Source organism: Cervus canadensis, chromosome 7 (genome assembly GCF_019320065.1).
Source record: "Cervus canadensis isolate Bull #8, Minnesota chromosome 7, ASM1932006v1, whole genome shotgun sequence".
NCBI classification, from domain to species: Eukaryota; Metazoa; Chordata; class Mammalia; order Artiodactyla; family Cervidae; genus Cervus; species Cervus canadensis.
This window is the reverse complement of record NC_057392.1, coordinates 12155440-12177415: the sequence shown is the minus strand read 5'-3', so window position 1 is coordinate 12177415 and position 21976 is coordinate 12155440. Positions and strand designations below refer to the sequence as shown.

Here is a 21976-nt window from a genome sequence, read left to right as displayed (position 1 = left end):
CCAAATGATCGCCTAGGTTGATGCCCTAACCTCAGTACCTTATGATATGACCTTATTTGGAATAGCGTCATTGTGGATATGATTAGTTACCATGAGGTCATACTAAAGTAGGTTGGACCCCTAACCCAATATGACTGATATCTTATAATATGGCCATGTGAAGAAAGAGGCACTTGGGGTCACTCGTGACCCTGAAGGCAGAGATCAGTTCAGTTCAGTTCAGTCGCTCGGTTGTGTCCGACCCTTTGCAACCCCATGGACCGCAGCACACCACGCCTCCCTGTCCACCACCGACTCCCGGAGTTTACTCAAACTCACGTCCATTGAGTTGGTGATGCCATCCAACCATCTCATCCTCTGTTGTCCCCTTCTCTTCCTGCCTTTAGTCTTTCCCAGGATCAGGGTCTTTTCAAATGAGTCAGCTCTTCACAACAGGTGGCCAAATATTGGAGTTTCAGCTTCAACATCGGTCCTTCCAATGAACACCCAGGACTGATCTCCTTTAGGATGGACTGGCTGGATCTCCTTGCAGTCCAAGGGACTCTTGAGTCTTCTCCAACACCACAGTTCAAAAGCATCAATTCTTCGGCCCTCAGCCTTCTTTACAGTCCAGCTCTCACGTCCATACATGGCTACTGGAAAAACCATAGGACCATTGTTGGTAAAGTAATGTCTCTGCTTTTTATCGGAATGATTCAATTTCAAGGCAAAGAACACCAAAGATTGCCAGGAAGACCCCAGCAACTAGAAGAGACCAGGAAGGATTCCCCCCTGCAGGTTTCAGGGGGAGCATGGCCCTGCTGACACCCTGATTTTGGACTTTTAGCCCCCAGGGCTGTGATACATTGCATTTCTGTTGTTTGAAGCTACCTAGATTGTGACTGAGCTGGGCTGGGCTGGGCAGAGAAGGCAGCCCTTCTGAGGCTTGTCCCCAGCCCTCCCCAGCTGAACAGCCCATGGCAGGTCCCCCTTCTCTGGATTGCTTCCCAGGAAGCCTCACTTGGTAGAGCTCTGGGAGGGAGGGAAATCTGAGTTGTGCCTCTGGCTTGTTGACCGGTTCTGCCACGTGGAAACCAGGACCAGACCCAGAGCCCCTCCCACCTCCTAGAGGCACATTTCTGTGCTCTGACCCATCTGAGCTGTGGCTTCTTTCTATTTATAATAATTAATTGCACCTTGAGAAATGAAAGAAACAGAAGGAGAAGGGTGTGGTGGGGAGGACTGCACTAATCTGCGTTCTTTAAAAGAGCAAATTTCACAGTTTGTATTTGTGGTTTAAGTGTCTCTTCTGCCTCATTCAGTCAGTCAGTCATTCAGCAGATGGGCTGGACTGGCTCATTCCATTTACTCAGGCTTGCTTCTCTTCCTCACCGACCACTCTTACACACCAGTCAATGGAGACTTACGTAATAACAGTTCCTCTTCACCTACACTTACACTTGGCAGACAGTAAATAAATGTTATTCCAATGAGTGTTCTTAAGAATATACAGAGCATCTTTGTGGGCCTGGTCTCACTGGCTCAGGGATGCAAGAGAGAGACCTCTTTCTGGAAAATCAGATCTTGATGTTCAGATGTTGATTTGCTTGTTAGTCTTGGAGCTGGGGCTTGAACCCAGGTCTCCAGAGCTGATGGAACATTTCTGCTACATAAGGCATCTGATTAAAGTCTATGGGATGTAAGTCACAGCTGTGCCTTCTCAAAGTACTTACAGTGCACTTGGGCAAGAAAGATTCAGAACAGAATTCAGGTAGAGAAGAGGAAAAAGCCATTCCAGGCAGGAGGCCCTGCCTGAGCACAAGTGGGGGTGTGGGGGATGATGGGTCCTTTGGGAAATTGAAGATCAATTTGGAAAAGTTGGGCTTGGAGCAGAAGCTTCATGGAGGCCGGAAGTTTGTGGCATATCTTGGATTAGTGAAGAGACGTTGGAAATCATAAAGTAGGGGAGTGAGATGGGATGAAATAGGGTTTTTAGAAGGTGGGTTAAATTTCTGTTTCTGAACGTGTGTCTTCTAAAACAGCATGCGAAATAGAAGAATGTGAGTGATAGTAAACTGGTGTCCCTGACCTATGAGCTCTTGCACTTGGCTTTCTGGTCTTTGTACTCCATTGAAGCGCCGTTGCCTGAGTTGCATCTGTGGGGCGACACAGTTCTGTGTCCTGCTCCGTGTTTAGTTGCTGACATCCTGATGCTGTGACATTGTAACAGTCCAGGAGTGTGAATGTGAGTGTGCAGTCCTACATTTCCTTCCCCTCTGGATAGGCTGGTTCTAGTGTTCTCACGTTCTAAATAATGCTGTAATGAATATCTTCATGATATAGAGCCTTCTGTTTTCCTTTGGCCAGTGTCGTGGGGGTGACATCACTGGGTGATCAGAGGAACCGAGATTCTATAAGCCTTTGCTGAGTGTGGCCGTATTGCCTTTGAACTAGTTGCATGGACAGCAGGAGCTAAACTGGGCAGCTGTGTGGAGAGTGGTACAGAGGGAGCCTCTGTTGAGACCCCAGCTAGGAGGTGGTTGCTGTCGCCCCACTGTGCAGGGCTGATGCTCTAGACTCATAGTTGCTGATATTGGAAAGGAACACACAGTGAAGAAGATGCAGGAGTCACTGTGGCGTGGTGAGTGATCTGATGATGGACTAGGGAGAACAAGGAATCAAAGCTAAATGCGCCTGAGGTTTCCCACAAGGACTCCAGGGAATGGCAGTGGGAACATGTGGAGCGGGGTACGTGTGAAGAACCTTTGCCTGGGTGGACACATGGGATGAGATGTGAAAGGCTTGCTTGGAACACTTTTTCACTAGCTGTGTTGGGCCCAGGGCCCAGTTATGCCAGAACATGAGCCCCTGAGGCTAGCTGGTGCCTTTCCCAGTTCACACTCATCCAGAGCCATCTCCAAACCCAGAGCCGGCACAGCTCTCGCTCCTCTGTCCTGGGGGGCAAGCTGAAGTCTGTTCAGAAGGTTGGCGATGAGATTGCCCAGAGGCTGGACTGAACTGGCAATAGGAAGTCTGGGCAAGTGTGAAGTTGCAGCTGAGCAGCTGTTGGTTGTGGGACCCTGTGTCGGGGCTGAGGTTTGCGGGAGTGGCAGACACCTGAGGAATCTTGTAGGCATCATCAGGAGTTCTTTGCCCAGTGAACGGGATGTATGAAGACAGGACACACCCCCAGGGAAGACCTGGAGAAAGAGCTCCACGAGGCCCCTGCAGTGAGCCTCGGTTGCATCTTTGGCAGGCCACAGTGATGGACGGAGCAAGGCCATGAGTGGGGGCACCGAGGAGCCTGGGATGGTGGCTGGAGGAGTGATCTCCTGGAAATGCTCAGGTTCTTGTGATGAGTTCAGGTCTGGAGGGCAACGTAGGGGTCCCATGGAGAGGCTGAGGTGGTCAGAGCTGCCCCGCGCACTGTGAGTGCTGGCACACTCTGGATTTGGGAGTGGGGGAGGCTGCTAACCACATGTCTTGTTCCTGCCGGTGTAGACTCAGTTCTGGAACAATGTGTGTGTGTGTGTGTGTGTGTGTGTGTGTGTGTGAAGGGGCTGGTCACTGAGCCTCCTGGGTAAGGCAGGAGGAAGTGCCAGCTGAGCACCAGGCTCCTCACACCTGTCATTTTATTCAGTGTTCACAACTGTCCCTGGGATTCCCCCTTCCTGCCACTCAGCGAGGCCGTAATTGCAGGTTTAGCTGCGTGGTTATTTGATTAATTTCTGTCTTCTCACTTGTCTGCAAAGTCCTCGAGGGCCGGGGTGTCTCTTTTCCTCTGCTCTGCGCCCACCTGCCTGTGGGAGCGGCTCAGACAACCTTTGCTGCATGGGTACCATCACCCCCTGATGCCATGCCTCTCAGCCTTCTTCCAGTGATCCCAGCCCCTCGTGAAGGCTGAGGGAGAGGCTGGGGCCGCAGTGGGCTGACCTCCAACTCCTGGCCTTTACCTGAGAGGACCTGGATTCGTGGAGCGACTCTGGGCTGTGGCTCCTGGGTTTCGGGAGCTCCGTGAGCCATAGAAGGCTGCACCGGGCAGTGACTGCACGGCCGCGCTGGTTCTTCCCTTCTTGGAAGGTCCTTGGATTTGCCTTATCAAATACACATGAGGCTCTGCTCAGTGGAGGCCCGGAAGCCCCCATTCCATCTGTGTATGTTGTTGTATATTGTTACCACCATGGAAGGACGTTGTAAATATTTTCAGCTGAATGTCTGATTAATGTCTCTCCAGAAAGAGTGGCAGAACTGTAAGGAGAGGGTTTATTTAGCTCTCTCTCACCATGATGGGCATCTAATTCATCCCAAATGTCAATACATCCCAAGGTGCCAATCCAGACAGAAAGGGGAACCGTCTGCAGAGCTGGGTGGCAGCTGCCTTTTCCTCTGTGCAGGGGGTTCAGACCTGCCCCCACCACCCCAACCCTCGGGTGGCGGCCTCCTGTGGTTGGATGGGGGACCCTGAGGGTTTCCCTATCAGAACCACTGAAGGGAAATTGTTCCCTGGGAAAATGGGGTCTCTTTACCAGGCTTCTCATGTGCCCCAGGCTTCTCGGGTTCTTGCCAGTCTGGCTGGCTCCTGCCAGAGACCCCCTTCTGTCTCCCCCTGCGGCCTCCCCTCCCCTCTGGCTCAGTCTTCCTCACCCCGCTGTTAGGTTTGGGATGACTCCCCGTTCATCCACATCGACCTGTCTCTGCTTTTCCTGGTCACTCTGTCGTCTCTCCCAGGTGAGGTGGATGTCTCCGTTCCTCGCTCCCACCATAGCCCACCCCTGCCCAGGAGGCCAGTGTTGCCTTTGCCCAGAGACAGTGGCATGTGTCTTTGGGGATGGACCCACTTACTCCCCACACGTCCATTCCCTTGGGTTTCTCGGTTTCCTTCTCATGGCCTCAGCCAGAACAGAATGCTGAGTGAGACTTTGCTTCTTGTCTCTCCACTGGACCAAGAGTCCCTCCAGGGGACCCACTGCTCTGATTCGCTGCCGTATTCTCCACTGATGTCACTCCTGGGTCTTTAAAGGAAGGAGGTAGATGATCAGTAGGTTTCTATGATCATTAATTCTTATAGAAATCTTAGAGGTATTTTACAGATACCATCTTTAGATCCTTTTCATAGCTAAGAAACTGAAGCTTGGAGTGGTTCAGTTATAATAATAAAAGCATTCGTTTGCGGTGCTCTGTGTCACGCAGTCCGCTCTTGGCCCTGAGCTCTGAGCCCTGCTCCATTCTGCAGGTGAGGAGGGAGGGGAGAGAGATGGTCATTATGTGGTGGAAGTGGGGCCTGGACCCCATCTGCCTACCCCAGCGCCTTCTCTGCCCTCCATGTGCCCTCCCCAGCTTTTCTCCCTTGGGCAGTGAGCACGTACACCCAGAGAGCAGAGGCTGGTGGTGGGTATGGGTCCCAGAGTCATGCCCCCTGTAGGCATGCGATCTGACAGCAACACATGCACCTCCAGCTGGTTTGGTCCCCATGCCGCTGTTTGAGAGCAGAAGTGATGGTAAATATTTAATTGTGCTTCCACCATAACTTTCTGCCAGAACTCTCAATATGCTTTATAAATGCAAATGAGTACTCTCTTCATCTCCAGGGAGATGTAAACCTCCTCAAATCACTTTAATTCAGCCCCCACCAGAGTGTAATGCCATAATCAGGAGTGCTCTGTGCCAGAAAAGAAACTGCCCTTAATCATATCGAGTGGATGGTTTATGGTTTTGTGGCCTTCCATCTCCACGGCGGGCAGGATGCAGAGAAATGGATTCTTCTCGTTGCAAGTTCTGTCCAAGAAGGTGGATGGAAAACATTATTTAGAAACAGATTCAATTATAGCCCTTGAGCAGGTAACTATGAATATAATGAACTCTTAGATTGTATTCCTGGGGTTAACAGAACAAACCAGTCCTTGGAAGATTTAGGAGTGAAGGCTGTTTCTTACTTTTGGTTCTGGACCCTAGTTCCCTCCCTGCCCATGTCCTCTGCTCTTCACTGCACTTCAGCATGATCCTGAAGTTGGGGAGTGCCTCCATATACATTTTTATTGCAATATGTGCTGTTCTGGGAGGCTTTTGTGGCTTCTTAGCTTTATGAGCAAGATCCTTCATTCTGGGCACTGCAGAGTCCACAGAAACCCATGTCTGTCCAATAGGCAGCAGGCTGAGATTTGAGGCTATCAGCCTCAGAATGGGAGGCTGTGTGACCCTGAAGGAGGCACTACGCTATTCTGTACCCTGGTCCCCAACTCTGCAAAGTGGGTTCAGTGACTCCTGATTCAGGCCCACCTGGCGAAGGCATTTAATCATGGAGATGAATTTCTCCAGGGCCTCATGGAGTGCCTTTGGAGACATGTATTATGTAAATCTGGTGTGTCATTATGATCATTATTAGTGCTGTGAAGTGGAGACGCGGGGGAGAAGGAGGGCTGCTCCGTGCAGGAACCGGCCTCCCCAGCTGTCGGAAGAATCGGCGGAGAAAACAAACTCAAGCAGTCTGTTCCTGTGCGTGCGTTCCTTCGGTTATGCAAGGGGCACCACTCTTGATCCAACTCCAAGTGAGCTTGGATGGGCTAGTAAACCCAACTCCCTGTGTTTGCTTTATTCCCCTGTTTGCAGTGGGAGCCCCCACTCCAGTGGGAGGCAGGTTGTGAGGAGGGGCCTCACTGACCTGTTAGCACCTGTCCATACTGGTCCCATTGAGATACCCTGGACCCCATCTGAGCCGTGGGTATAGTCCATGCCAGTCACCATGGGGTGGTTCTGGGGTCCCTTCACTGGATCTGTTCTGGCCCAGAGACTCTGCTCCGTCTATGCCATGTCCGCCTGCTGGGGTCACTCCAGGCTGGGATGCTGGGTGTCCAAGGCCCTGTCATCTGGGCAGACTCCCACCATCCCTTCTCTGGGATTGAGCACTGAGAGACAAGGGCATAGGACACCCCTTGACTCAGCACGGCTCCTCATTTATCACTTTATTTTCACTGCCTGAGTCCTGCCCATAGGGTAGGTTTCTTCCTAATCCTTTGGTTTGTGCCAGAAGTTCTTTTGTTTCCTAAGGGGCCCAAATTTCTGCATTCATACTTCCCATCTCCTGCCTGGAATAGAGAACAGAGAATAACTGTTCACAGGGGAAGGAGGGATGTTCAGGAGAAAAGGAAACAGTAGGGAGAAACCAAAACAGCTCATCAACTCTGTGTCCTGTGCCCATGTTTATTGAGCCACCTGTTCAGTTAGGGGGTACTGTGCCTGGTGCTTTGATACATGCCTTGGAAAGTTCAAGTGCATAAGACACCTCCACTAGCCTAAAGAGCACAACTGTCTAATTTTGAAAGGTGCCCTTTTGGAACTCTGGACTCCCATGCCAAAAAAAAAAAAACCCTCACAATTGTGTATTTGACTCATAGCTTCTAACTTAGGCAAAACTTAACTCAAAATAGATCATAGACCTAGATAGGAGAAAAACCTTTGTAGTCTTGGGTTAGGCAAAGATTTCTTAGGTATGATATCAAACCATAAAAGAAAAAAGTTGATAAATTAGACTTCTCCAAAATTTAAAACTTCTGCTCTTTGAAAGATGCTATTAAAGGAATGAAAAGATAAGTCATAAAGTGGGATAAAATATTTGTAGACCATCTGGTCTGATGATAAAGGACTTGTATCCAGAATAAAGAACCTACCAAACTCAACAATAAGGAAACAACCCAATTTAAAAATGGAAAAATATCAAACAGACACTTCACCAAAAGATATACAGATGACAAGAAATCATGTGACAAGATGCTAACCATCACTCTTCATTAAGGAAATGAAAATTCAAACCACAATGAGATACCACTGCACATCTGTTAAAATGGCCAAAATTAAAAATGACTGACCATGCCAAGTGTTGGCAAGGATGTGGATGAACTGGAACTCTCATATACTCTCATGTAATAGCCCCAAAATGGAAATGACAGGTGAATTGGTAGACAAAAATGCAATCTCTCCATACAGTGAAATACTACTTAGCAATGTAAAGGAATGAACTATTGATACACACAAATATGGTGAATCTTAATTATGCTGAGCTAAGCCAGATTAAGAAAGTATACTATATGATTTCATTTATATAAATTTCTGGAAAATGCCAGTTAACCTACAGTGAGAAAAAAACAGATTAGTTATTGCCTGGGGACAGTGACGGGGTGGGGCAGGGGCAAGAGGGAAGGAGGGATTTTAAAGGGACAGGAAGCTTCTGGGAATGATGGCTCTGTTTCTTGATCGTGGCGATGGTTTCATGGGTATCAATATATGTCAAAACTTATCAAATTGTATGCTTTAATTATGTGCAGTTTATTGCATGTCATTTCTACCTCGGTAAAGCTGCTGTTAAAAAAAAAAAAAAAGGATTTCTCGGGTGGTCTGGTGGTTGAGACTCTGCTTCCAATGCAGAGGGCACGGGTTCAATCCTTGGTTGGGGAACTAAGATCCCACATGCCATGTAGTACAGCCAGAACACACTAACCCCCATACACAACAAACACACACCCCTGAAAACAAAAGGGCTTTTGGACTTGCTGATCAAAGCTCTAGTCAGGTTTTGGGGAGAAGTTTCTATCGAGAGGTAGGGCTGACAGCAGTCAATAATAGATTGAAAAGGAAAGACAGAAAAAAGAAAAAGGTGCCCCATTTTCAGGACACTTCACTGCTACCTGCCCGAAAACAGTTGTAGTAAATATCAGCTCTGTAATTGCTACATGGTGCCTGGTGATCTTGGTGTATGTGCTATAGCCACCCTGGTGCCCCTGGGGGCTTGTAGCCAAGCCAGGGTGTCCGTCTTTCCCTTCCTGGCCAGAGGGATTGGTGACCAGGAAGCAGGCCTCTGGGGTCTGAGATGTGTGTTTGTGTTTGGGGTGAGGCCTTTGCCAAAGCCACATGAGCTTCCAGCAGAGTCTTAGGAAAGGGGTGGCTATGAATCTGGGCCCGGAACCTGCAGGAGGACTGAGTGTTGGGGTCAGAGAAGTTGAAGGGAAATCAGCTGAGAGTGTCAACATGGATGCCTAAGGGGAAGCAGAAGAGAGGAGTGGGGAGAAAGGAGTAGGGAGTCGGAGATCAGAAGGAGGTGGCTGAGAAAGACTTCAGGGGGGAATTCGATTTGGCTACTTGGTCAACACATAGGTTGAGTGATGTGAGAAGATGCCATGTCTCAGGGTTAAAGTGATGAGTAGGCAGATGATGTCACACACCATCCCCCAGGTGGCTTGGGGTCATTCAGTAGAGCCTTAGCATCAGGACACCTGAGGTCTGTACCTAACTCTGCCACGAGCTGCTCCTCCTAGCAGACCTCTTCCCCTCAGCCGTAGGCTTGGCAGAGGAGCCCAGGGTTCCTAGCACTGACATTTACAGTCCTAAGTAACTTCACTGTCCAGTAATTCTTCTGACTCACTATATTTTCCTTTTTTTGACCTTCAGAAACTTTAATGGACACCAGGACGGCTACTGCAGAGCTGGGCTGGACCGCCAATCCCGCATCAGGGGTGAGTGTCAGACTGTCCGTCCTCCTGTCCTGATGAGTAGTCATGGGAGCAGAACCTGACTTGCCCCTGTGGGATGTGGATTACAGGTGTGAATGGCTTTGTCCATGGCCCATCCACAGAGAGCCAGCAGCAGGTGGCCAAGGCCTGTGTGGGACTGGGGCCAGTGGCTGCCAGTAGTTGGGTGTTCAAGTCAGTGGTGATGGGGAGGACAGAGATCCGGATGTCCGTGGGGCTGAAGAGGGGCCAGGGCATGAGGAGGAGCTCGAGTTCAGAAGGGCTGAGGCTGTCTTTCACCTGGCGCTGCCTTAGAGCAATGTTCTGGATTGATTTGTTCAGTGTTCACGCACCTGGTCAGAATCTGTAGCTGCAAAGATGAATAGCCTTGAGGAGCTCATGGCCTCCTGTGGGATCCACCACATGCATGAATGAGCTGAAATGTATCCCTCCTGGGTGGCAGTGGGGAGACTGGGCACAGAATTGGGAGTGAGACACTTCAGAGGGAGACAAGAAGCCTTTACAAAAAAAGTGCATGCAAGCTGGGCTTTGGAGAGTGAGTAGGAGTTTGACAGGCAGTAAGTAGGGAGTCTGGAAAGATATTCCAAGTAGGAGGAATAGCTGGTTAAAAGGGATGGGGTCATGAAACGATGTAAGAACAAGAGTCTGTGTGTCTGGACCTTGGGAGGGTGTGGATAGTGCTGAGGTGGGGCTGGGCTGTGGATTGGGCAGTGCACAGCGTGGGGAACTGGGACTGTTCTGCTGAGTTAGCCATTTGGCTTTATGGATCTTGTCACACTTGCTGACACGATTGTAGGGAACAGTTGAAAGAAGGCTCTTTTAGCTGTCTTGGATGGGTCAGAAGCATCAGATTAAAATGGGATACTCAGGACAGTTGAAGCAAAGCTAAGCAGGAGGCCTTGGCAGCATTTGGCAGTGGGTAAAGACACTGGGGAGGGGAGAGGCGGAGGGAGGAGGTGGGATGGGATTCACATCTCAGGCTCGAGTGGCTGGCTCTCTGTGGGGCTTAATCATGAAAGGAGAGGACAGGAGGAATGCATGGACTCTTCATCCCGGCGAGGGGGTGAGGCAGGGGCAGGGTTAGCTGGATCTTCTCTTCAATCTCACTCCTCCTCTCTCCTCCCTGCCTTTGGTCACCTCCAGCCTGGGGCCTCAGGCCACTCTGCACCCCAGGGTGTGAGTCACAGCCAGTCCTAGGACTCCCACTTATGTCTCAGGGACTTTGGGATTCAGGTCCCAAGGCAGACTGTGGCCTCACCTGTGCTTTCTCTCCGGGATCTCACTTCTGGGTGCAGGCATCAAACCTTGGGGTGAGCTGTGTTTCCCAAAGTGGGGCCAGGAGCAGGGGCCAATCTTGCCCACACTGACAAGTCCAAATCCTGCTGGGAACACTGCAGGCCACCAGGGAACACCTCCGACTCCCACTGGGGACCTTGTGAAAGCTGATGATGTAGCAACTCTTCAAGTGGCCCAGACATTAAGGATTTGCACCTCTTCTACAAGTTACATTGTTAGCAGAAGGTTTGCATGTTTTCTCCTGTGACTTAAGTCATTGATGTGACTTATGGTTCATTTTCTCCTTGATTTTTGTACACACCACCTGTCTTCTTTAAACTTCTGAACTCCTTCCCAAGACAGGTGGTCCTTTTGGGAAATATTCAAAGTCAAGAGATGCCTGGAAGGGGATGAGAAGGAGTGAGGGGCAGGAGAAAACCAAGAGGTGGTCTTCTTACAGAAGCAGAGGGGGCAGGGGTCAAGGAGGAATGGGGCAAAGGTGGCAGGTGCTGCTGGGCTTCGGATGGTGCACTGGGCTTGGTTACAGCGACCCTATGGGTGCCACATGCTGATGGTTTCAGGAGGGACCAAGGTCAGAAGCCAGAAAGCAGGGCGTTGAACGGTCGATGGGAGGTGAGGTGATGGAGCAGCCCATGAGAGGAGGAAATACAGAGCCCAGGAGGTGGAGGCAGGTGCCTCTCAGGGGACAGGATTCCTTTGTGGTTGAAATGGCAGGTCAGAGAGACAGGAGGACTCAGGATTGGTATGGAAGCCATAAAATAAGAAGTCTTTTAGTTTCCCATCTTCTCTGTGAGGTTGGAGGGGTGGTTGGGAGAGTGGAGGTGGGGAGCCTTAAGTAGCAGGTCTTAGGAGGGAGGAAAAGGTGTGAGGTAACTGCCACTGCTGGTGAGTTGGGAGAGTCTGAACTCTTTGGAAGGAAGATGGCTGGAATGAGGACCTAGTTGAGGTCTAGGCTGTGTGTGTGTGATGGCCCCAATCTGGTATGCCTGGAGGCTGTGTGGCATTGGAGTCATCCTCACTTGTGCTTATGTGAGAATGGTGGGCCTGGGGGGCCAGGAGCTGAGGATGTTGGCAGGAGGGGTTCAGCATCTTGTAGCATGACATCACCCCAAAAAGAAAAGTGACCCCAGGACCATTGTGACAAAGTACAGAGGCCTAGCTGGGGGTCTCAAGGAGACTGAAGGAGGACTGAAGGCCATGGCCTTGGATCAGGGCTTAACTTTAAGACACACAGAGTACTTCTGGGTGATAAAGGGGTCTGGGGAGTGGGGCCAGGGTCCGGCATTTGAGAAGCCAGGAGGCTGGGTGAATGGTCCACATTTTCCTGGGATCCAGTAGGGGAGGAGATGAACCCCGCCCCAGCAACCCAGAAGGAGAGCAAATTGTCCTTCAGATGGCCCCTGCAGTCAGGATACAATGTGTGCTGAAGATGTTGATGGGTGGGTAGGCATTGTTCTGGTAGTCTGTGGGTCTCCAGGGAACTGGTTGGCCTGGTCCAGAAGGGGTACCATGATTCTACTAGGGGGGCCCAGTTGGCATTGCAATGAACCCTATCCACGGTGCGTGGCCTGTGAGGAAGGCTCTCCAGAGACAGGCCAGGAGACTTCCTTTTATGGTTTCCCTGGGTATCTTCACCCTTGTACTCAAGGACTGCCAGATGCGGGAAGGATTTGGACTGCCCACCCACACATAGCCTGCAAATTGTTTTCAGTTATATCGCTGGAAAATGGATTATAATATTGCATGTCAAAACCAGAAAGTATTTCTGCTCAAATGGCAAAATGTTGCTTTATAATCTAATTGCAGCTTTAATTTAAAGCCTTTAGGTTTAACCCGAATCAGAGGCCACCTGGTGAGCAGAGGGAGAAAATAACAAATATATTTATGAAGTAACAGTTGCTGGGGGGATGGGGGGCTGAGCTCCCATCAGAGGGCATCCCAGGACCCTCACCCATGACCCTGTGAACTCCACCTTCCTCCCTTGGGCTGCCTTCAGTTACCTCCCCCAGACCCTTCTTTATAGTCCTGCTCCAAAAGGGTCCTGACCTTCACATGTCAGGAGCTCTGGGCAGGAGGGTGCTTTGAGAGGTCCCATGGTCAACACTCAGGGCGGTGCTTGGCTGCCACAGGGCTCAGTAAGTGCTAGTTCTCATGGTTTTGTGGTCCACCTTAGCAGTCGTCCCCATCCCTAGAGGGGTTTCCGGGGTGGCTCAGTGGTAAAGAATCCGCCTGCTAATGCAGGAGATGTAGATTTGATCCCTGCCCTGGAGAAGGAAATGGCAAGTCACTCCAGTATTCTTGCCTGGGAAATCCCATGGACAGAGGAGCCTGGCGAGCTATAGTCAGTGGGATCACAAAGAGTCAGACAAGACTGAGTGACTGAACGACAACCACTGTTCCTAGATGCTGCCTGGCCGTCTCCCCTCTTTTCCCCTTCCCCCTTGCATCTCTGTCTGCCCCTCAAGTGTCAGTTCCATTCCTGTCCCCTCAGGAAGCCCTCCTGGGTGCCGCTCCCCACCAGGACTCCATGGTAGGGGCCCTTTTCCTAAAGCAGAAGGCTTGGTGCCAACTCCTAACTGCCCATCACTCTGTGAGCTAAACCTGCGTTGATGGGTGCTTCCTCCCACTGGACAGAGAAAGGAGTGGCTTCAGTAAATGTTTGTTGGCCACATAAAATGAGGAAGGAGCAGCGCATTCATGATACTTACTGCATCTTCAACCCAGGGTTCTGAACTGGGGAGATGCTTGGTTTAGGTTTATTGTAGCCCAATAAAATGAGATTTGTAGGCCTCTCAATACCCAATTGACTGTCAGTATCTTTTAAAGAAACTTAATCAGTGACACAGATAGAGCTACCTCTCCTATGATGAGCATGATGGAGAAGACCAGGACAGTAGCCAGAAGATCCAGCTGCTTTCACATACTGGCTCTGATGGATAAGGAAGGCAAGCTGGGTCCCTCTGACAGTGAGGCTTATTCAGCTCGCTTGTTGGAAATCCAAGCAAGGCCTTTTACTTTTGCAGAGTATTGCCAGGGCTCCTTGGCTATTTGCATGTGGGAAGCCAATAGCCTCTGTGTGGGAGTCTATGACTGTGTAACGTGTGGCCGCCGTGTGAACATCTACAGATCCTGAGTTACCTTGAAAGAGCACTTCACGGGCTTCCAGACTCCACCTCCATCTGTGCTACTCTGTGGAACCACCTCCTCACAACCTGTGACATGTTCTGTTTACCACATTAATATTGGCAAATCTTCATCATGGGAAGGTGGGAAGGTTGATAGAGGAAAGATGCAAGAGTCTGGAGTCAAGCCTGACAAACCTTCAGGTTGAGCAGGCTGGGTGTGTGCATGCCTGTGCTCCATGTGTGTATGTCTGTGTGTGTGTGTGTGTGTGCATCTGTGTATAAATATGTGAAATGTGTGTTCATGTGTGTGTGCATCTGTGTATAAATATGTGAAATGTGTGCTCATGTGTGTGTGTGTCTGTGCATCTGTGCATAAATATGTGAAATGTGTGCTCATGTGTGTGTGTGTCTGTGCATCTGTGCATAAATATGTGAAATGTGTGCTCATGTGTGTGTGTGTCTGTGCATCTGTGTATAAATATGTGAAATGTGTGCTCATGTGTGTGTGTGTCTGTGCATCTGTGTATAAATATGTGAAATGTGCGCTCATGTGTGTGTGTGTCCAGGTATGTGTGCTGTGCTGTGCTGAGCCCTTCAGTCACGTTTGACTCTTTGCAACCCTATGGACTGTGGCCGCCAGGCTCTTCTGTCTGTGGGATTCTCCAGGCAAGAATACTGGAGTGGGGTGCCATGCCCCCCTCCAGGGGATCTTCCCAACCCAGGGATTGAACCCATGTCTCTTATGTCTCCTGCCTTGGCAGGTGGATTCTTTAACACTAGTGCCCCCCGGGGAGCCCATATCCAGTTATAGGTATGTCTATGTGTATGTGCCTGTGTGTGTATGTGCATCTGAGTATTTCTGTGTGATGTGTGTGTGTGTATTCCTATGTGATACATGTGTGAGTGTGTGTGTTTGTGGCTGTGGGTGTATGAAGTTAAATGAGCTGATTTCACCTTATGCCTCTGCAGGCAGTTTCCAGAGTTCTGGAAAGATCTTAAGTGATGAGAGTATTATTGGACTAAGTGGAGAGCTTCCGGAGAGGCCAGTGTGTAGGGCACAACCCTCATTTGAATACCTGTGTATGTGTCTGATAAATTAACTCCTCAAACAGGATGCACGCCCATGAGAGTGGCACACGGGGGCTGTCCTTCCCCACCGCCGTTCTTGTCCTCCTGGGGACCCTCCTGGCTGTTCCCTTTCCCCATCTACCAGTTCCAGGCACCCTCACTGGCTGCCACATCCTAGGAGTAAGGACAGCACACTTAGAAGAGAAATCCACTCTTAATAGCACCTCATTCGTTCCAAGGCCAAGCAAAATCAATTGAAATTTAGTTGGCCTGATAGGTGTGAAGGTTATGGTGCAGCAGTGAAGGCTTCAGGCCCTGGCATCAAATAATCTGGCTTCCGTTCCTGCTCTGCAGTTCCCTGGCTGTGTGATCTTGGCCCATCACCCAGACTTCTTTAGTCCCAGGGTCTCCTCTGCTCAACAGGGCGAGGATGGGAACGATTCCGTATATGCAACCGTGTGGACAAAAAGTTTTCCTGGGTAAACACTCAGAAAGTGTTAGCATAGTACTCACCCTCTGGAGGCCTGGATTTTCTCTTTTCTTCTTTTGATGACTCAATCATGCTAATTAAGATAGAAAAGCCTGAGCTAAATTAGGCAAATCCAGGAGACATTTAGCTCTGGGCAAAATGATTTTGTGAATGGAGTTGTATGGTATTTGAATTTCCGGCCATGCCGGGGGCAGGCGAGCAGAGGGGAACAGAATTGGTAATCCATTTTCAGATTGGTACCCCTGCCTGGGACTCGGGAGCATTGGAACTGGTCACTGATTGCCGGGAGCCACGCTTCAGGATCAGTCGGGGTTTCTTGGAGGCCAGGGACAGAAAAACACAAGTAGTCTTAAGAAAGGTATCTTGGCTCATGTGAATGAATGGTCCAGGGGCTAATGTGGCTTCATGTGTGGCTGCGTACAAATCCTTGGGATCAGTCTGTCTCTTTCCCCACCACCTTTCTCCTCTCTCTGCTCCCCTGGTGTTGGCTCCTTGCTGAGCTTCCTCTTGGTCATGAGAAGTCTGCAGCTGCTGCAGCTCCTACAACCTCATCCATCATCCCCTGGGGCAGAGCCAGTACCTCCTCTGGGAGCCCCCAGCAGAAGCCCTGGAATTAGCTCTGAATGGGCCTGACTATATCAGTTTGGCTCCCACGCCTGCCCTGATCCAGTCCCTGCATTCAGGAAGTACTGAGTGGTCCTCCCAGGTCCTGTGTTCCAACTCCGTGCTGTGCTGAGCCCACCAGAAGCCTTGGGCTGAAGGGCTGGAGGGAGTACCTCTCCGGAAGGAATTGGGATGTGGGTACCAGAAAGCTGAACAGTTGCTGGGCACAGAAAGAGGAAACTTAATACTACATCACAAGGCCCCACGTGCTTTACGGCCAGGTGTACGTCAGTCCTCACAACAGCTCCATTTTACAGAAGAGGAAACTGAAGCACAGAACAACTGTTAAATTGCTTCTGATCACATGGCTGGAGAGTGCCATCTAACCTCCTGCTGCCTGCTCGCCTGCTGAAAACCACGCTGTACCCTCTTTCCTAGTAACATGCTGCAGTGTCTCCAGAGAGTGGCTTCTCCCTGGAATTTCCAGAGAGTTGGAAAAGGAATTTCCAGCTTTGAGTTGCTGGAGGTCCGTCGAGTTCAGGCTCAGTGTCTAAAAGATTTTCTCACAGTTTAGGACACAGTTGGATCTTTTCCCGGAGCTGTTACCAAGGAGTAAGGACTGCTTTCTCCACTGGCAGGGGCCCTGCCTCCCAGCCGGTGGGCCTCCAACTGCCCTGCTATCCTCTCCCCTTCCCACCCCTCCCCTGCCCTCCTCAGGTAAACCCCTGAGATAAGTCAGAGCTCCCACCCTGCGCCTCCCACCCACTCTTTATCTTTTTCTCTCACTACCAAAAGGCCTGTAATTAGGAAACATTAGCAGGCTCAAAACAGCTTTCATACCTGAAACATCCTCTGTAATTGCACTCAGCAGTGCTCTTCTCTGGCTATTAATGTCACTTTTATGAAGCAATGAGGAACAAAACACCCCGAGGCACTTAAAACATTTTTTTAAAATATATAATACATGTCTTTTAGGAATGGAAGTTTAAAATCACCTGCTTGACAGAGACCGTGATTGACAAAGGCTGGGGGCTCAGGACAGAGCCATGGGCCCAGGGGTCCATGGGGTTCAGACACTGCTCTGAAAAGAATGACGGCCCTGGGGTGGGTTGGCCAAGGCTGGTGGATCCCCTGGGATGAAAGGTGGGCCAGACAAGGGCACTGTTCTGCCTGACTTCATCATGTGTGGTTGCTGTCACTGGGTTTTTACATGAGCTCTTTTTTGTGGGCATGTGTGTGCCTTTGACAGAGAGGTGACTGGAGTGTTACAGATGAGCAGTGTCATTGGGTAGAATATGAATTATTACATTGAGTAGAATATTAATTATTGCACTGGTTGCAGAAATGTTAGGGAACCATTGACCGAAACTGCTCACCTTGGTCAGGCAAAATGATAACCACTTGCATGAATTGTCTTACAACAAGAGGTTCCGATAAGGAACAGGATGCTGCCACTGAAAACTAACTGGGATAATTTGGAAGGGGCCCAAAGGAGGAAGGAGACTCCAACCCATGATATGTCCCAACAACCTCCCAGAATCCTTTGCACTGGAGTCCGTCTTGGCTGAGAGATGTGAGTGCCACCCGGAAAGACCCAAGTCACATCAAATATGGGTACATGCAAGATTGGCCAGAGGCAACCGGGACACTAACCCTGTTACCGTAAAACCTGAGATTGTGAGCCACGTGGCAGAACAATTGTCCTGGTTTCCCTAACCCTACTGCTCTCCACCCGGGTGCCCCCTCCCAAGAACATTTTTTGCTTTGTCAGCATGTGTGTCTCCTGAGACAATGCATTTCTGAGTATTAGATAAGAGCCCACTCTCCAGCCCTGGAAGGGTCCCCCTTTCCTGCAACAGAAGTACATGGAGTAGGACTGCATGCATGTGTGTGGAGGGAGGGATGGATTAAGGGAGAGATGCTTCTTGACTCGCTGTGTTAAAGAACTCTGGGAGTTGTGGTGGTTCACCAGAACCTGACTGTCTGACAGATTTATTTTCTTGCTCTTGAAAATGGCTCACAGACTCATTCATCAGTGGAGCAGGAGATAATTCTGTCCGTAAGACTCCGGGAGGGAACCCCAGAGGTCACCCATTCCCCCTCCCCCTCTCAGAGGCAGGCTTAACCCTCATTTGTCCAGACAGACAGATGTCTTTTCTCTAAAATCTTTTCCAGGAAGGCAGACCCCTGCCATGCCCCTTGTCCCAGCCCTGGGAACCTTTCTCCCACCGGTCTGTGAGGCTGGGGACCACCTGCCTGGTGAAGGTCAGAGAGGCCCTCAGGGCTCTGGAAGGAGTCAGGGCTCCTGACACAGGCAGCAGGATGGAGCTGAGTGGGGGTCCACAGGGTCTCGTTGCCTTGACAGCCCTGACTCAGAGCTCCTCACTGGTCTCCTTGGTGAAAGAAGAAATCTGTTACAGGAGAGGATAAAGAATGAGAAGAAAGGTGAGGCAGAGTTAAGAGACCTGTAGAAGATGGACCAGAGTAAAACAGGTGGAGAAGGGAGGTTCAGGGTTGGCAGCAGCCAGATGGGGAGTCTAGCCTGGCTCTGGAAGAAGGCACCTCACCTGTGCGAAAACAGGGTGGCCCTGGGATACACCTTTGACTTGACCTCCAGGTACAGCCAAAAGTGAAAGAATCATTTGGCCTGAATTCCACTGTATTTCTGGTAGCATCAAGGAACAAGCCCAGGATTTGGAGTCTGATGTGCTGGGTCTGTTGCCATTTCCCTCTGAGTTCTTTAACTTCTGAGTCTATCTTCTGCCTCTGTCACATGGCTAATGTAAGATCTTATTTACAGAGTGGTTGGCAGCATAAATTGTGCTTAGCTTCCTTGTAGACTCCAAGGCTCAGTCAATACCACTTGCCCTGACTAGTGCTAGTGGCTGCAGTGACTCTTGTCTGAGAGACTTAACTTGCCTGGGACGAGGGTGGGGACTGATGGGGGTTGGGAGGCCTGAGATGCCAGATCAACTTCCCAGCATTTCTGTCAGGTTGTGGCTCTTGTGAGAATACCATCAGAGGGTGCACCTTGTTATTACTCACAGAGCTGTTATTGAGAACAGTGATACCTACTGCTACTACTAGTTACTGCCAGTTACGTACCAGCTGTGTCCTGGGCACTGGACATCAACGGTACCACCTCATGGAATTCTCACCAGGACCCTGCATGCCAGGGAGTGTTTCTCCCACTTTGCAGGTTTGCAGAGCAGACACTGAGCTCGCGGGCAAGGATCCAAAGTCGCAGAACTGATGAGGGGTTTTGCTGAGACTGACCCCAGGTCTGTCTGACTGTGAAGCTCACTGTGGTGCTTCTGCCCCTGAATGAGAGTGAGGAAGGGCGAGTCATACATCATCAAGAAACAAGGGAACAGAGGGTGAGGAAAGGCAAAATCTCCGTTTTCTACAAAGGGAAAGGGCAGGTTTGAAAGCCAAGGGCCGCTGAAACATACACTTATTAAGTACCCATGGGTCGCTTTTTAGAGCAAGCTGTTTGGAGAGGTGTGGAGCAGGTGCAGTGTAATGTGTGGGGGTTAGAGGCAGAGTAGTAGCAAGTCCAGGGGGAGCCTTGAGGGTGTGACCCCACTCCCAGGGCAGGTGAGGACTGGCCAGGAAGCTGGAGGAGGATGCAGGTGGTCCCTGGCAATGGGTGGCTCCAAGTGATGATGTGATGATGAAGGAGCATGTGGTTAGCTCGCACCCCCAGGTCTTGGCGAATGCTGAGGAAGTGAGGACTCCTGGGAAGGGAGAGAGGTGAGCTTTTGTTTTCCATCCAGTGACCCCATGTCAGTTGGTCTGAACCGGCCCTTTTGCATCCGAGGTGCTCCTCTGCTGATAGAATGGGGGGGGTCTAGTTGTGGTACACCCTCCTCTCCATACGTACTGTCCCACTCACCTCTCTCCCTGCTGAAGACAGGGATGCCCAACACATTTCCCAGTGTCACAGAGGACAACCAACGTGAACGACTTTGGAGTCAAGATTCAGGCTTACCTTGCCGAGTGAGAGCTCTGCCTTCAAAATGTCATGGTCTGTGTTAGTGGTCCACACTTTCATTTAGGTGCAAAGGAGTCACTGTGAGCCAGGTGGGCAGTGACTCAGGTGGGGTCTTCTGAGTAGCTGGTTTCCTATTCATGGGGACCAACTACACGATGCAGGTGCAGGAAGGGCAGGTGCAAGTCACAGGTGATGGTGGCCTCATTGCATGCTGTTCCAGCCTGAGCGTGTCTGCAGAAATGGGCTTATTCTGGGAGACCAGTTTTGAAAGGGACAATGGAAGACCTGGAGTGATGCCTGGTGGGGGTGGTGCCTGGTGGAGGATGGTGCCTGGTGGGGGCACACAGTGATTGTGTCTTTCTGAGAATTTTGGTTAGACCTGGGAACTTCAGCCTGGAAACAATCAGAAGCAAAGTCCAGGAGGCAAAGGCATGAGATCAAAGCCCTCCCCAGGCTTATCCAACCAAGCTCCAGCAGCCATGGTTTCTGAAGTGGATTACACACAGTGGCCACATTCCCACCATTGGGGAGGGGGCAGGATGGGGGGAGTGTGTCCCCTTCTAAGGCCAGATTTGAGTTTCCTGCACCCTGAGAATGGGCATGACACCAGGAGCTCCTCAGGGAAGGCCAGCCTCTTCGCCCCCCTGTGCCTTGCTCCCTTGTTTCCAGGACGCTTCCCACGGGCCACGGCTAGCCTGACCCACTCTCAAAACTCTGCACTCGTGGAATGGAGACCTTATCTCCTTGCCCTGTAACCTAATGTGCTGGCCTCGGCTCTGTGTTCTGAGCGGAAATCCGTCCAAGCTGAAGGGAAATGCCATTGGTCTCTCCCAGGGGTAACTGCTCCTCAGTGTTGATGGAGCTCAGGCCTGGGCAGACCAACACCAGGTTGGTGGGGCTCGGGGCCGGCAGCTCCCGCCCCTGCCTTGTTCGACAAGGCCTTGTTGGGCAGCAGTGAGGACCACATTCAATCGACAGCTTAAGATAATCACATGTGTGAGGCGCTGGGATAATGACAGCTGAATACCCTGCCGCCGTTGCCATAGTGACCAGCCAAGCACTGGTTCCCTCCTTTTTTTTCTCTCTTGTTTTCTGGGCCTCCTTGTTACAGGGCTAGCTGGTGGGGTGGGGGGCCGGGTGAGTTTGGGAAATGGGAAAGAGGAGGAAAAGGGGGAGGGGAGACCCAAGAGGGGTAGCCCATTATATGCTCTTTAAATACCCCAGCTGGAGGTGTTTTAAATCTCAACAGAGACAGAGAGAAACAGTGTCTTAATCCCCAGCTCCCTGTGAATTATTTAAAGGGATCTTGTCAGAAGGATGAATTTGTCACTGTTTCAGTGTCAACAGCAGCAGCAGCTGTCATAATGGCTGAGGACCCCACTCCAGGCAGGGCCTGGTACCAAATGCTGCTGCCTGGTGGAAGTTACAGCAACCCGGGCCCTGTGGACAAGGAGCCTCCTCCCGAGGCACAAGCCTGCAGTGTTTCTCTTGGCGCACTGGCAGAGACCAGGGTGTGAAATGTGCCCAGATGCCGAGATGCAAACCATCTGGACCTTGGGCTGGCTGGCCTTGCCTTCTATGAATGTGGCTCCTATGGCCCATATCCATGGCGTCTCTGAGCAGTGCAGGGCACTCACTGGCTGGGAGTGGTCTGAGCTGACCAGGGATCCTGTGGCCTTTGATGGGTGGGCATATACCCAAGGGAGGGCACACAGGCCCTGCTTAGGCCATAGTCAGTGTCCCCAACTTCAGACAGTACCCACAGGCATGCATGAACACACATGCAAGTGTGCACACATCAAAGATGATGCATAGGTACAGGCAGCTAGAGGGACAAGAGAGAATCGTAGATCATACACATCATGGAGGGAGAGCAGTCTCTCTAGGAGAAATGCCAGGAGCT

At 50.7% G+C, this 21976-nt stretch overlaps 1 protein-coding gene across 2 annotated transcripts in view; it reads left to right on the top strand.

The window, feature by feature from the left end:
- Positions 1-21976, top strand: part of EPHB1 (EPH receptor B1) — a 452225-nt gene that overhangs the window by 126484 nt on the left and 303765 nt on the right. For both annotated transcript variants that reach the window (XM_043474344.1, XM_043474345.1), the window contains exon 2: positions 9418-9482. In XM_043474344.1, the coding sequence (XP_043330279.1) occupies positions 9418-9482 (65 nt within the window). The remainder of the gene's footprint in view (positions 1-9417; positions 9483-21976) is intronic.